Here is a 15,693-nt window from a genome sequence, read left to right on the forward strand (position 1 = left end):
TATAAATGTCTCTGATAGCTGTAGGTGAAGCAAAAAAGTATTTTTATCAGTAAGGCTAATTTTTTTTTAAAATTGTGTAAAATAGAAAAAGTCTAGAATAGTAGATAGAACACTGGAATTGATATGTTCTAGTATCTTAGTATTTCTAGTATTTCTAGTATTTTTCTAGTATTATCTAGTATTATCTAGTATTTTCTAGTATTATCTAGTTTTTATTAAATTGTGGTTTGTGACCCCATAGAGGGTCTTGTAACTAAATGTGAAGGGATAAAATTATGATTTATTACCAGTAAAAGTTTGACTTGTAAACCTATTTATATACCTATATACTTGGGGTTACAAAAAAATTTATTGGGAGAAAAGTGGTTACAAGTAGGAAAAGTTTAAGAAGCTCTGAATTCCAACATATAGGCATAAAGTATATTCATTTTATCCCCTTAGGAGAGTATTCCATAGCTATAAGACCATACATTTTAGGAACTTCAGTAGGTAGCTTCACTGCTGAAATTGTTCTTCTTCAAATGAAACAGAGATACATAAAATACCCATTTGCTGTTTGCTGAAAAAAAATATTTCATTGTATTACAAGCTCTTAGACAGTTTTGCTCAAACCCCTTCAGGGAATGTACTTTGTAGGCAAAGTTTTCTGAATATTTTTTGGAAATCATAGCAAAAAAATTTTTTTTTAATTTTTTGATCATAGAATTAAGAAGATAGTTATTCATAGTAAGAAAGTAAGACTTTTACTATTTACTATTATAATATTTTATTTGGAGATAGTCGTGTCAATAGCATTTCAGTTTATTATGTAACAAAATCAAATATTTTTATCATGTAGCAAAACCAAATATTTTTCTTTAAAATATTTTTATTAGTTTAAATTAAGCAGTCATTCAGTATTTGAATAATTTGTTTAGGTTGCATCTACAGACATTTAATTTCATCGTTAGTGAAGTGTTTATATAGGAAATTAGTACCTAAGTAGATTCAGATAACTTTGAATGTATATAGGATGATCTTTAGTTAGTTTATAAAAATTCATAAAAGTGTTTTTGTAAAAATTGTTGTATGCTATTGAACATTTAAGTTAGAATTCTAGATTTGTCATTTCAGTGGTATGGAAGACTTCCATTATGGAAGTCCTATCTACTGATATGTTTTAGTACCTCATCTGTAACAGAATTTTTTGTCTAGGACATTAGGAAGTTAATTGATAGCATTTATATGGCAAATTTAGGTTGGCAAGGCACTCTACAAATATATCACTTTATCCTCACAAGAAGACTAGATGTAATTATTATTATTATCCCCATTTTACTAATGAAGAAGCAGAGGCTGGGAGATGTTAATGATGTGACTTGTTCAGAGTCATATAGCTAATTTGTGTGTGAAGCCGAATTTCACTTCAGTCCTTTATCCATTGCGTTTTGTGTAAAAGTCCTGTTGCTCAGGTTGAATGATTTATCCATGGTCACACAGCTAGTATCTATGTAAGACAGAACTCAAATTCAGATCTTCTTGGCTCCAAGGCTAATTATCTATATGCACTGTGTCATAATTTAGTCCATAAATATAGTCAAACTGTCAATATCTCAACTCCGCCTTGTACATTTAGAATTTGATTTGTGTGCAGACTTCTGGGTGCAAAGCTACATTTTATGTCCATAATGATGACTCCAAATGTCTTTCAAAGAATAATCATGAACTGATACATGAATTTTAATGTCCACAAATAAGACATAAACCCACTTACTTTATATCACTATGATATTTCCGATTATATAAGATGTACATTAATTTGGTGTGTGCAGTTACTTGAAAAGAGTCCTTATTCTAGGTCACAGGAATTATTAAAGCAACTAGGCTCCCTTAATAATAAAATTTCTATTTTACTGGCACTTAATTTTTGCAAGGATACCATAATTCATTAATAACTTTCATGTTTTGCTTTTCCAAGAAGATCTCAAAAGAATCATGTCTGGAAGAAAAGATATGGGTTGTGCTATTTTATTGATTATAAAGAGAAGTGAAGAGAAGCTTCTCTTAGCAAGGCTAAAGGCAAAAATGAAGCAGAAATACTTACTAATTGTTACAGAGACAGCAACATCATATTTATATAATTCATAAAGGACTGGACTATTTAAAGTACTATAAATAGAAAATTGAAGAACAAAATTATAGCTGAATTGTAAACATCTGATTTGGGATTGAAGACGCTGTTCCATATGATTCTGTTGGAAACACTGAGCTTACAGTGACTAAGAAATTTTCCTAAGGGTGTCTAAATTACCAAAATTGTAAAAGGGTCCAGTGTTATCATAGTTGAACTAAACATATTTGTCATTTTGCTTTTCCACCCACAGTGACTCAAGTAGGTAACAAACCTGATAAACCCTGATTGCAGGGCCTTGGGCAAAGTTGTGTCACACACACATTATTTGAATCATGAGATAGGGAGGAAGAAACTAGAAAATATCTCCAAATGCTTTTTGCTTTTGATATTGTTAACAGATTGCATAGAACTCTTGTATTGTGAATACTGTTGACTACTTTCTTCTGTTTTTCCTTCCAATGCTCTGGCTCATTTTCCTTTTTGCTCCCAAATTGCAAGCCTCTTACTAGGTTCTTGGCCTTTTCTTCCCTCTGTCACTGCTTATCCCCTTGGCAAGCTCCTCACAGCTCCAACTATATCAGCCCTATGTGGGTGACTTCTAAATCATCTTTACTGCTGATTTCTAGGGTGAATTCCGGGTTCTTTACACTTTCTACTAGCCATTTCTACCTGGATAACCTGTGAGCATCTTAAACTCCACATATCCTAAACTTAACTCATCTTTTCCTCAAGACCTACACTTTGTTTTTGCCTTTTTCTCTTTATATTGATGTAACCACCTTTTACCAACCTCTTGAAACTGAAGCGATCTTCAACTTTTCACTCAACTTCAAGTCTCTACAATCTATCAGTTGCTAAATCCTATCAAATCTGACTCTTTAATATGTATTCCCTACTTTTTAATCCCTGTTGCTTAATACCCTAATTCATGCCCTCATTATCTCTTCCCTAATTATTGGAATACCTACCTGGTCTTTCTACCTCCAGTTTTTCCTTCTCCCTAGTTCATCAGATTCAGATTCAGCATACTTCTTCTCACTTTGCCAACTTAAAACCTTCCCTGGCTTCCCAGGGCCTCATGATTATAGTTCAAACTTCTTAGCCTAGAATTTACAGCTCTAAACAGTCCTACCATTCTACTCAGCCTCTACATGGCCTATCATTCTAGTTTTTTCTCAGGATTTCCCTTAAAATATTTTGTACTCTAACCAAATTAAACTACTCAATATGTGAACAAGTTCTAGAGTTTTCTGACAGTCTGTCAAGTGAGGGTAAGAGGAGGCCTAGACCTATAATTTTATTGATATTAATACAGAGCCTGGCACGTAGCAAATGATTTATAAAAACTTTTATTCTTTTTTTTTTTTTTCACTTTAGATCTCTCAGAGGAGGAAATTTCCTCCAACAATGCAGGCTGGCACATTCTTTGCAATTCACAACTGCCTGGAACACTCATTGCCCTTAGTTTTATCACCTAATTGCTTGATTATATGGCAACCCTTTAGGTTTTTAAATACTCCTCTTTTCTTCTTCAGACTGAAGTTTCCCAGATTTTTCAGCCAATCACTTGTATGATATAATCTTGGGGCCTTTTCCTCATCTTTGTAGCAGAGACAAGAAGAAAAAGTATTCCAGGCATGGGTGATAGTCACTGAAAATGCACAGAATTAGGAGATGGAATATCATGTTCAAGAGACGAGGACACCATCGGATTCTATTAAGTTATTCATTCTATCCCAGTGTTCTAGTCATGATCTTTTTGAAATCTGATTCAGTCATCCAGCATCAGCTGTCTGTTTTACTTTTATGTTTTCTGCCTACTTGGTGTTCATCCAAAGCTTCAATAAAAACTAAATAGCACATGGACAAGCAACGATCCCTGGAGAATTCTTTTAGCTACTTTACATATTACCGTAAATGATATGTGAACATGATTATTTTGTTTATGTAAAACTTTCAGTTTAGTATATGGTCTCTTCGGCTTTCCAGTTGTTTGGTTTTTAGGAATTCTTTAAAGCCTAACTCAGGTGTTACCTTCACCTATTCTTCTCTGATCCTCTAATTTGTGATAACTTTGTTCCTTTTCTTATTATTACCTAGCTTTATACTAGGTATACAGTATGCATTCAATAAATGTGTATTTTTATTTAACAAATTTGTTATTTATTTTTAATTTTTATTTAAAATTTTTTCCCTTTCTCCAGTCCCTCCCCCACCATTGACAAGGCAAACAATATTATGTTTTATATATGTGTGTGTGTGTGTGTGTGTGTGAAATCATGGAAAACATATTTCCATATTAACCATATTACAACAAAAAAAGCAAAAAAAATGAAGAAAGTGAAAAAATATATATACTTCAGTCTGTTCTCAGAGTTCATTACTTCTCTTCCTAGAAGTAAATAACTTTTTTCATCATGAGTCCTTTAGAATTATATTGCATCATTGTATTGATCTGAGTTGATCATCATTACAATATTGATGTTACTAAAAACGATGTTCTCCTGTTTCTGCTCATGTCACTTTGCATTACTTCACATACTTCTTCCTATGTTTTTTTATGAAAACATCCTTCTTATCATTTCTCCTAACATAGTAGTGTCCCATCACAATAATATACCATAACTTCAGTCATTTCCCAATTAATAAATATTTATTAAATTAATTTGAACTTTTTGTAAATCATTATAAATGTACATCAGATGATCCTTGAGTTCTTTTCCAATTCTAAGTTTATGTGGTAATTACTTTGTGATAATGTAGATGAGTATATATGGATTTTCATAGTTATTGTAACATATGCTGGCTTAATTCATTTACTATATGATGAAATATTAAAATTTCTGGATTATTTAAATGGAACAAGAGAATAAATAACATTTGCAATGAGTCACTGTTCTGCAAAATCCAGGAGAGATGGTTGTCATAATTGTGATAATGGATGGGTCTTTTTTAAAAACTAATTATGTTTTTGCTTTTTAAATTGGCATTTTAAAAATAGGATGATGTTTAGAAAGGGCATGCTACAAATATGAAATATAGACATTATGTTATAAATCCCCACTACTATCATTGTGTTATTTTGCTTTCTCTCCAATTATAGATACACTTATCTTTTGGAGTTGGATTGCTGTTATTTGTTTCTCAGGTTTAGTACACGTTTTCCCTTCCTTTTAAAAGTACTTTATGACACATATTTGTACTTTAAACTGAATAAAATTTACTTTCCTTTTAAAATTCTAGGATTCTCTTGCTATTCCTTTGAGATATTTACAAAGGCCTTTTGATGTCACAAATTAAAATACTGCTGTGAATTATTTTTAACTGTGGAATGTTGAGAAATTTTGAGGGTAAAGCCTATTTCTTTGTTGTCATTGTTTATCAAGCACCTAGCATACTGAGTGAGGCACAGCAATCATTTAATAAACATCTGCTAAATTGAATTGAATAAAATCTTAGAATTGGAAACAAGTTAAGAGGTCATTTAGTCCAACTTTCTTCCCAATTCAGGAATCTATTGGTTGTACAATATATTTAGCAAATAGGCATCCAACAAATACAGGGATATAGAGAGAGGAGATGAAGTGTTTTGTATGAGGAACAGTAAGAAAATAAGCATATCTGGATTGTAGATTGTGGGGAGGAGAATAACATACTTTAAAAAAGGTCTCTACTAAAGTAATGATTTTGCCCCAGACAACATTGCTAGTTGTTTCTGTGATCCCATCTTCTCTCTGTCCTTTGGCAATTATTATTCTTAATTTCCCTCAATTTTTAGCCTTTTCCTATCTACTAACACCATCTATCTTGTCTACAACTATGTGTAGGTCTTTCAGATCCTTAGAAAACATTCACTAGACCCACTGTTTCCTCAGTGTTATCCTATGCCTTCTCTCTTTCACAGCCAGAATCATAGAAAAAGCTTTCTCCTTTTTTGTCTCCACTTTCTCTCCTCTCTCACTCACTTCTCAGTCCTTTGTGGTATGGCTTCCAAACCTCATCATTCAACTGAAATTATCCTTCTCAAACGTGTATTCTCTCAGATGGATGAGGCTTAAATAAAACATAGCATCCTAGAATAATGCGTATTTGCAATACATGTTATATGTGATATGTGTATATGTGTATGTGTGAGTAGAACTGAGGAAAACAGGCTCAAAGTCAGACAGATTTGCCATCATGTTTATAGTGAAAATGGCATTTGAAAATTGAGAATAGTTCCTTCTTCCAAAACAACAGCAGCAATTAGTGCTTTAGAAGTAAAATCATTTAAAGATACTCTAGTATGTTTTCAAGATATTTTTTAAAAAAAGAGAATCCCCAATATTAAATAAAATATCATGGAGAATATTATTACCAAAAATAACTAAGAAAACATCAATAAATATAGACATAGGGTTGTTTTTCCATCTTTATGGAGGGAAGTAATATTTTAATGAAAGTAATCTTATAGACAAAGAATATACTAGATGAAAATATGAGAAGGAAACAGGCAGACTTTTGAAGTTTCTACAGCAAAATCTAATCTCACATTTTATTAGAAATATAGTAAGTATAAGATCTTATATTGTATATCTTGTTATTTTTTTAAAACATTTGACTGCATATAACAAAATATAAATTTAAAGGCTCTCTTCCAACAAGGTATCTCCCATTTATATATAAAGATCATATGAAATGCAATAATTTTATTCAGTGATTCACTAGTTATTGATATCAAATAAAATAGGGAGATATATACTTGTCAGATGCATTCATCCTTATCATGGTATATGTGGTGTTCACTCAGAGGGGGTATTTCATATAATGTATTTTCTAGGTGTCCTATTTATAGACATTACAGATATTTATAGTTAAGCCTTGGGAACAATATGGGCCTTTCTCAGTGAGATCAACAATTTACTCAAAAAGGATCAACTTAGAAATATACATAGAAAGATTACTAATTGTGCAGATTAAAATAAGTCCTTTGAGTTCAATACATATTTCTTGGACAATTATTACAGATAGAAATTGAATGATCCCAGAAATGAATAGGAGAAACCAGGCAAGATTGTATTTGGAAAACTTCAATGCTTTTACCGTTCCCTACCTATTCCATGGTACCAAACTTCAAAAAAAAATAAATGTAATTCTTGGTGATATTATACTGCCATCTTCTCTGGAGAACAAAATTGCAGATGAAAACAAAAGTTAATAGAAAAGTTCAAAGTGAGTATAAGTAGACTATAGCATGTTATCAGTGATGACTTGCATATTAGAATTGGTACAAAACACATTAAAATGGAAGACAATGTAGTAAAAATAACAAATAACATGAATGAGCTAATTGTTTTATCTGGAATATATTAAATATTAAAAATCTCCATAGAAAAACCTGTAGTATATAGGGTGGAATCCCTGATGGAGTTTTGAAGGAAATTGATTAGACATATCCTGGATGAGAAGGCATGAATGACTTAAAAGGCTATAAGGCTAGAGTGCCCCCATTAGTGAGATTCCTAAAAAACATTGAAATAAAATTTTAGTTATGTATACCTACAGACCCCAAAAAATCATCAAGTTGGAAGCAACCTTGAAGATCATTTAATTTCACTTTCTTATGAAGAAACTGAAATCCCAGTTAGTAAAAAGGAACAGGATTGATGCTTTTGACTTCTAGTTTAGTGCTTTTTCCCATTGATAACTTGTCACTCAAATTTTGCCTAATGGTTACTTGTTTATATTCTTTCTTATGCTATTTTATGAAACTCTAAGGTATCTTAAGAGTTTCTTCTTATCTTAAGTATCTTCTATGTATTTTTTCTGTGGTCTTACCAACACTGACTAATCTTCCTTATCTACTGTATCATTACTGTGATAACTAACATTTTCTGAGGTAATTTCCATATTCTGCTATGATCCCTTCTTCACCTAACATGATATTTTTCCCTATTTCCTTTTCTTACTAGAGAATAGTGTCTTTTAGGTGCTTCCAGCCTTATAACTATCTAGCTGAAAGTAGAAAATTAGTTGTATACATTTATCTCCTTCAGAGTGTATTTCAGAGGTAATTGTGCATTTTAATAAAGCAGATTCATCCAGCAATAGAATCCTTGATATATATGATATCATATATCATATATATGATAGAATCAATATGATAGAACCATAGATTTAAGTCAGATGTATGAATAGGCTGACAGTGTCAAAGAATCAAATGATATTAGACTGTTACATTATTCTCTATATAAGAAATAACCTTTAATTAATGAAAAAATTGCAAATGAAGGTGACTTAGATGTACCAGACCTAAAACTATAATATAAAGCAGTGATTATCAAAACCATTTGGTACTGGCTAAGAAATAGAGTATTTTATTAGTGGAATAGGTTTTGTTCACAAGAATCAAGTTAATGATTATAGTAATATAATGTTTGATAAACCCAAAGACAAATACTCTCACTATTTGACAAAAAAAAAATTTCTGAGAAAATTGGGAAATTATACAACAGAAATTAGGCATTGACCAACATCTAACACTCTATACCAAAATAAGGTCAAAATGAGTTCATTATTTAAATATAAAGGGTCATATAAGCAAATTAGAAGAACAAGAGATAGTTTACCTCTCAGATCTTGGAGAGGGGAAGAATTTAAAGCCAAAAAAGAACTAGAGAACATTATGAAATGCAAAATGGATAATTTAAATTATATTAAATGTAAAAAGTTTTATACAAATAAAACCAATGCAGGCAAGATTAGAAAGGAATTAGAAACTAGGGATGGGAGTAGGAGGGAGGAAAATTTTATATCCAAGAGTTCTGATAAAGGCTTCATTTCTAAAATGAGAACTGACTCATTTATAATTTTATAAGAATATAAATTTATAAGAATATAAGCTGTTCTCCAATTGGTAAATGGTCAAATAATATGAACAGACAATTTTCAGATGAAATTAAAACCATTTATAGTCATATGAAAAAAATACTCTTATCACTATTGATTAGAGAAATGCAAATTAAGACAACTCTGAGGTACCACTTTATAACTCTCAACGATAAATATTGAAGAGGATGTGGGAAAACTGGGACACTGGTGCAATGTTGGTGGAGTTGTGAATTGATCCAACCATTCTGGAGAACAATTTGGAACTATGCCCAAAGGGCTATTAAACTGTGCATATCCTTTGATCCAGCAGTATCTCTATTGGGTCTGTATCCCAAAGAGATCACAAGAGAGAAAAAACCCACATGTACAAAAATGTTTATAGCAGTTCTTTTTGTAGTGGTAAAGAACTGGAAACTGAGTAGATGCCCATCAGTTGGGGAGTGGCTGAATAAGTTATGATTTATGAAGGCAGTAGAATATTATTGTTCTATGAGAAATGATCAGCAGGATGATTTCAGAAAGGACTTACATGAACTAATACTAAGTGAAGTGAATAGAACCAATATGTTTAACTTATGTTGGATTATTTGCTGTCTAGGGGAAGGAGGAAGTGGGAAGGTAGGAAGAAAAATGTGGAACACAAGGTTTTTCAAGGGAGAATGTTGAAAACCATCTTTGCATGTATTTGGAAAAATAAAAAGCTATTATAAAAATAAGAAATAACTCTTCTCACTCCAATTACATCACAATATTTCAAGTAATAACTGCTTTTGCCATTTTGCAGTTACATATATGGGTAAGTCAATAAAAATTTATAAAGTATCTACTGTGTGCTAGAATTAGAAGGACTGGTGAATATTTTGTAAGATTAGAAAACCTATGTTTGTATATATGTATATATTTATATGTACGTATGCATATGATATATATCTATGACTGTAGTCATGTGTGAACCAACAATTCAGTACATTATTGAAACCTGTTTTTTTTTATCAATTTTGAATTAAGAAAGAAAAATTAATAAATAAAGATCACACTTTCAAATTCATCTTGGATGATAGCTTTAAAAATTATGTTATTAGTTGATAATGGCTCCATTTGTCCAAATGCCACCTCTTTCAAAAAATAAAACTAAATTTTTTGAGATTTTGGTCAAGGTCCCTATACTACCTACCTATTCTTTACCAGAAATTATCAAAGAAGTCCTGAAAATTAGATAAACAGACCTTTAAAGATGATTTTCTCTGTGCCTACAGGCTCAGATCTAAAATTAGTCACTTAATTTGAGAGTTGGAACAGTCCTTAGCAACTGTCTTCCCCCATCAGTATAGCAAAGGAATCCCCACAGTCTGATAATTGGTCACTCATTCTCTGTTTTAACAGTTTCCAAGGAAAAAGAGCATCTTTTTCTTCAGGCACATCTTCAGGCAGCCTGTTCCACTTTTGAACAACTTTTTTAGTAAGTTTTTCCTACTATTAAACCTAAATTTACCCTTTTATAACTTCTGTGGGTATCTCCTGATTGTGACCTAGCAAAATGGAGTAAGTGAATTCCTTTTCCATATGACATATTATGTCCCGTCTACCTCATATTTTCTAAGTCTTATCTTCAGGCAAAAACTATGTTCAGTTCGTTCTATCCCTCTTCATATAATATGAAATATAATTCTAGTTGCCTTTCTTTGAATATTCTTCAACTTATCAACATCTTTCTCTTTTTTGGAGTCTTTTTATTGAATTATTGTATTTTGTTTCTCAATTACATGTGAAAACAATCTCTCATATTTGGATTTTTAAATTTTTGAGTTCCAAATTATCTCTCTCTTTTCTTCCATTCCCTTCTGCCTGAGATGGGATTTTTATTTTTTATTTAATATTTTAATATTAATTATTAATATATAATTATCATATATTATATAAAACTATAATAATTAAATATAACTTAAAGTAAAAATTTAAATAGATTATGTAATAGGTATATAATCATGTAAAACATATTTCCTTATTAGTCATGTTGTAAAAGAAAACACAGATCAAAGGGGAAAAACACAATGAAACAAAATTAAGTGAAAAATAATATTCTTTTGATGTGTATTTAGACTCCAACAGTTCTTTTTCTGGAGGTAGATAGCATTTTTCATTATGAGTCCTTTGGAATTACCTGAGTTCAGTGTACAGTTGAGAAAAGCTAAATGATTCACAGTTCATCATCATATAATTCTGCTATTATTGTGTTCAGTGTTCATCTCATTCAGCTCACTTCACTTTGCATCAGTTCATGTCAGTCACTCCAGTTTTTTCTGAAAACATCTTGCTTATCTTTTCTTTTAGTATAATAGTATTCCATTACATTCACATACCACAACTTGCTCAGCCATTCCCCAATTGATGGACATACTCCCAATTTCCAAGGATTTACCACCACAAAAAGAGTTGTTATAGATATTTTTGGATAAATAGGTCCTTCTCCCTTTTTTAGGGAATCCCTTAGGGATATAATATTGGCTGAATCAGTTTCATAACCCTTTGCGCCTAGTTCCAGACTGTCACCAGAATGGTTGGTGTAGCGAGCTGTCGTCTCCAGAAGCTGCCGGATCACTCTCTGGGAAGAGATCTGCTGTGTCTACTCAAATCTCTCCAACAGATTCTTCTTCCTGTAACGAACCGTTGTCTCCAGGCAGTTGCTGTTAACTCTTGTCCAAAGAAGTGACTTCCCTTCCTGCAGAGAGCCCCGTCAGGCCTGATGTAATGCAGAGAGTCTTCTTCTTTCTCTGAGAGTCCTCTCTTTTATTCTCCCAGAGAATGGGCGTGGGATAATGCAAGGGCTTCTGGGAAGAACCACCCCAGCCAATGAGCTTGCCCCCTCTATCAAGTCAACCTGAGTTCTCACCTTGTAATTGTCCAGAAAACCTGAATTCTCACCTTGTCACTGTCCAGACAACCTCGGTTCTCACTTAGTAATCCTAACATCTCCCCCTTTCTTTTGATTTAGAACATAGGACAGTCATGACCTTGAAACATAAATCCATCAATATGGGAAGTATTACAGATAATTACATAAATGACCTTGAAACATAAATCCATCAATATGGGAAGTATTACAGATAATTACATAAATTACATAAGCATATAGTAACATAGTAACATAACACATGCTAGAAGTATATAACATAATCATAAATTGAAAATTTATAAATGCCCATAAGTCCATTGTCCATTAGTCTCATCTTGTGTGAGGAAGTCCAATGATTCCTGCTGGTTTTAAAGTTCTTTAATAGTCTTCTTATTATCCATGCTCTTTCAGTGTCAGATGTTTCTTAGATCTTCTCCTTTATTTTGAGGTCTTTCTCTTTTTCTGTCTCTCTCTGATGGACAAGGCGAATATGACTTGTTGGCACCCATCTGATTCCTTCTCCTGCTGAAGAAATACAAGCAAACCCTCTCTCCCAGGCATTTAACCTATCTAATTACCTTCTATTTACCACTTTCTAAATCTCTTCTCATCATCTGGCAATTACATTGGAATTGTTTGCACTGGACACAGCCCTGTTGGTTTAAAAGGCCTGTATTCTCCCCAAGTGTAATCCATTTTTGCAATCTGATTGCCTTTTGGCTCACTTATTAGGTAATCCCTTTCTGCCATGTGATTGCTTTTCTGCTGGTTGATTAAATCAGAGTCCTGGCCTTCTAAAGACTCTTTGGGTATAACATCAGCTGCCATCATGCCCCAAGTCTTTTTTGCCTGGGGCCCTGGACCTGGGCCCCTCATCCTATTTCCCTGAATTAATCTACACTCTGATGCCCAATGGAGTCCTCTGTTGCATTTTGGACATGGGGTTTTAGGTCTTCTCTCACTCTGTCTTCTCACTGTATCTCCATACCTACACTGAGCTCTTAGATGTCCAATTTTTCCACATTGAAAACATCTCCGAGTTTCTCTAGAAGACCCTTGCCAGGAGGGACCCTGTCTTTCCACATTTATCATTGTCTGAGTGTAAAAAGCATTTGTTCCCACTGTAGCACAGCGTCTTATGATCTCTTCTAAAGGAGCATCTTTGTCTAATGCCCATATAATTCTTTTGCAAATCTCATTGGCATTTTCCTTAGCCAGATGTCTGGTCATTATTTCTGTAGCTGAATTTTCTCCAATAGTTCTTTTGACAGCAGTTTGCAAACGTCCCACAAAATCTGCAAAAGGTTCATTGGGACCTTGCTGTATTTTAGTGAAAGCCTCTCCACGATCTTTCTGTCCAGGAAGGACACCCCAAGCTTTTATTGCAGCCTTAGCAATTTGTTCATATATTGTCATGGTATAATCAGTCTGTTCTGAATTCTCTCCATACCGACCTTCACCAGCTAAGCGCTCAAAAGTGAATTGTGTGTTAACTCCTATTTCCAAATTGCATCTGACTTGAATTTTACATAATTCATGAAATTCCGCAAGCCATAATAAATTTTCTCCAGGTTCCAGACATGTCCTTGCTATGGATTTCCAATCATTCGGGGTTAGGACTTCATAAGACAAACCATCTAGTAACATTTTGACATAAGCTGATGTAGCCCCATAAAGGGTACAACCTTTTTTCAAATCCTTAATTTTATTCAAATCTAAAGGTGCATATCTTCTCCTTTTTTTTACCTACAGAATCAATCTCTTCAATCACAGGATATGCATGTATAAAATCACTTATATCCTGTCCTTCTCTCTTAGCTTTAACCAATGCTTTTTCTAATCTTGTCATAGGCTTAGGCTTCTTCACAGGCAATTCTGTTTGTGTTTCTGCCTCTTCCCCTCTTTCTTCCTCCATCTCTGAAGGTGGGGTTGATGTGGGCCTGTCAATAATCTGTTCTCTAGACAGGGTTGAAGCTTCTTCAAGAGAATCATACCATAATTCCTCATTTAAATCCTCTTGCTCTAGGGAAAGATCTTGATCTTTCCTTTTTTCCTCACACTTCCTCCTCTGTTCATTTTTAGAACTTTTCCTTCTCCTACAACTTGCTTGATAGTTTAAGGCTAATTGAACTATGTTGTAGATATAAAATACTTCTGCAGAAATTGAACGAGGCCCATTTTTTGCTTGAAATTCTTTCATTTCATATCCCACTAGCTTCCATTTATCTACATCTATCTTTTCTTCCTCTAAGAACCAAGGGGATGTGCGTCTTAATGCAGCCAAGAGTTTAGCAATCTGTACCCAGGTTACAAGTAAACTCTGCTCCTCAATTATGTTGATTATACTCTCTATAGTACCACTCCTGAATGGGGGTGGAGCTGAGGTTGCTTCTGGGGCTGGGGATGAGTCGGCTGAGGTCCAGGGATTGAATATAGCTAACATCTGCCCCATTTCAGCTATAAGAGATTCCTGGTTTAGCCCTTAACAAGTTAAGTTCCTTATTTATCTATTAGCACGCTCACTTAATCTTTAACAAAGTTTCCTTGTTACTCACGGTTCTGGGTCAGAGAGACTGAGATCTAGATCGGAAGCTTTTCCACTGGAATCAGGACCGTGTCTGTCCCTGTTCGGGCGCCAAATTGCGAAGGTCTGGTCTAGCTCTTCTTGTCAGGATAAGCAAAAGTCCGTGCCCCACGTTGGGCGCCAATTGTAGCGAGCTGTCGTCTCCAGAAGCTGCCGGATCACTCTCTGGGAAGAGATCTGCTGTGTCTACTCAAATCTCTCCAACAGATTCTTCTTCCTGTAACGAACCGTTGTCTCCAGGCAGTTGCTGTTAACTCTTGTCCAAAGAAGTGACTTCCCTTCCTGCAGAGAGCCCCGTCAGGCCTGATGTAATGCAGAGAGTCTTCTTCTTTCTCTGAGAGTCCTCTCTTTTATTCTCCCAGAGAATGGGCGTGGGATAATGCAAGGGCTTCTGGGAAGAACCACCCCAGCCAATGAGCTTGCCCCCTCTATCAAGTCAACCTGAGTTCTCACCTTGTAATTGTCCAGAAAACCTGAATTCTCACCTTGTCACTGTCCAGACAACCTCGGTTCTCACTTAGTAATCCTAACAGGTTGGGGCAATCCACATTTCTACCAACAATGTATTAGTGCCCTAATTTTCCTACATATCCTCTAACATTTATGATTTTCCTTTTCTATCATATTAACAAATCTAATAGGTTTGAAGTGGTACCTCTGAGTTGTTTTAATTTACATTTCTCTGTAACATGCATTCCTGGCAGTTACAATTACTAATCTACCCTATGCCCAACAGAGTACCTTTGACCACTGACCTTTGCAGTGTCAACTCTACCTGGCTCACCTCCTCTGAGGCCTTCAAAAGTCTCTGGCCACAATTTTTTGAATCTATAGTTTAATAACCAGTAGCACGCTCAAGAACAGCCACATGTAATCTTAAAAGCCTATTCACATAATGCCCTGACTTGTTAGCTCCCTAGTGAACACCTGGTCTGAAGATCCACGTGTTCACTACCAGACTTCTTACCTCTCTCTGCTATCCATCAGCTTGGCTCAGCTACCCCAGGCTAGGGAGCCAGGTTAAAGAGCGCCAGATTAAAGAGAGTGACTGCTGTCTGCAGTGGGCTTATAAGGGGCCTGTGAGGTCACACACACAGCCAATCAGCGAGAGAGGTGTCACCCATTACGAAGCTGTCTCAATATGGCAGGATCCCACCCACAGGGCAGTCCTATATCCACAGAGATTACTTCTGGGCAACTCAACTCTCCTGTTGCGCTGTGGCGCCGCCCATT

The 15,693-nt window shown here is 34.3% G+C and overlaps 1 protein-coding gene across 2 annotated transcripts in view; it reads left to right on the plus strand.

The window, feature by feature from the left end:
• The window catches only part of ACYP2 (acylphosphatase 2), a 229,118-nt gene that overhangs the window by 126,979 nt on the left and 86,446 nt on the right, over nucleotides 1-15,693 (plus strand). Inside the window, exon 4 of one of the 2 annotated variants that reach the window (XM_074286936.1) lies at nucleotides 10,367-10,442. The exons of the other annotated variant lie outside the window; for it this stretch is intronic. Coding sequence (XP_074143037.1) covers nucleotides 10,367-10,430 — 64 coding nt within the window. The 3' untranslated portion in view covers nucleotides 10,431-10,442. The remainder of the gene's footprint in view (nucleotides 1-10,366; nucleotides 10,443-15,693) is intronic. 2 annotated transcript variants of the gene reach the window in all.

Source organism: Sminthopsis crassicaudata, chromosome 2 (assembly GCF_048593235.1).
Source record: "Sminthopsis crassicaudata isolate SCR6 chromosome 2, ASM4859323v1, whole genome shotgun sequence".
NCBI classification, from domain to species: domain Eukaryota; kingdom Metazoa; phylum Chordata; class Mammalia; order Dasyuromorphia; family Dasyuridae; genus Sminthopsis; species Sminthopsis crassicaudata.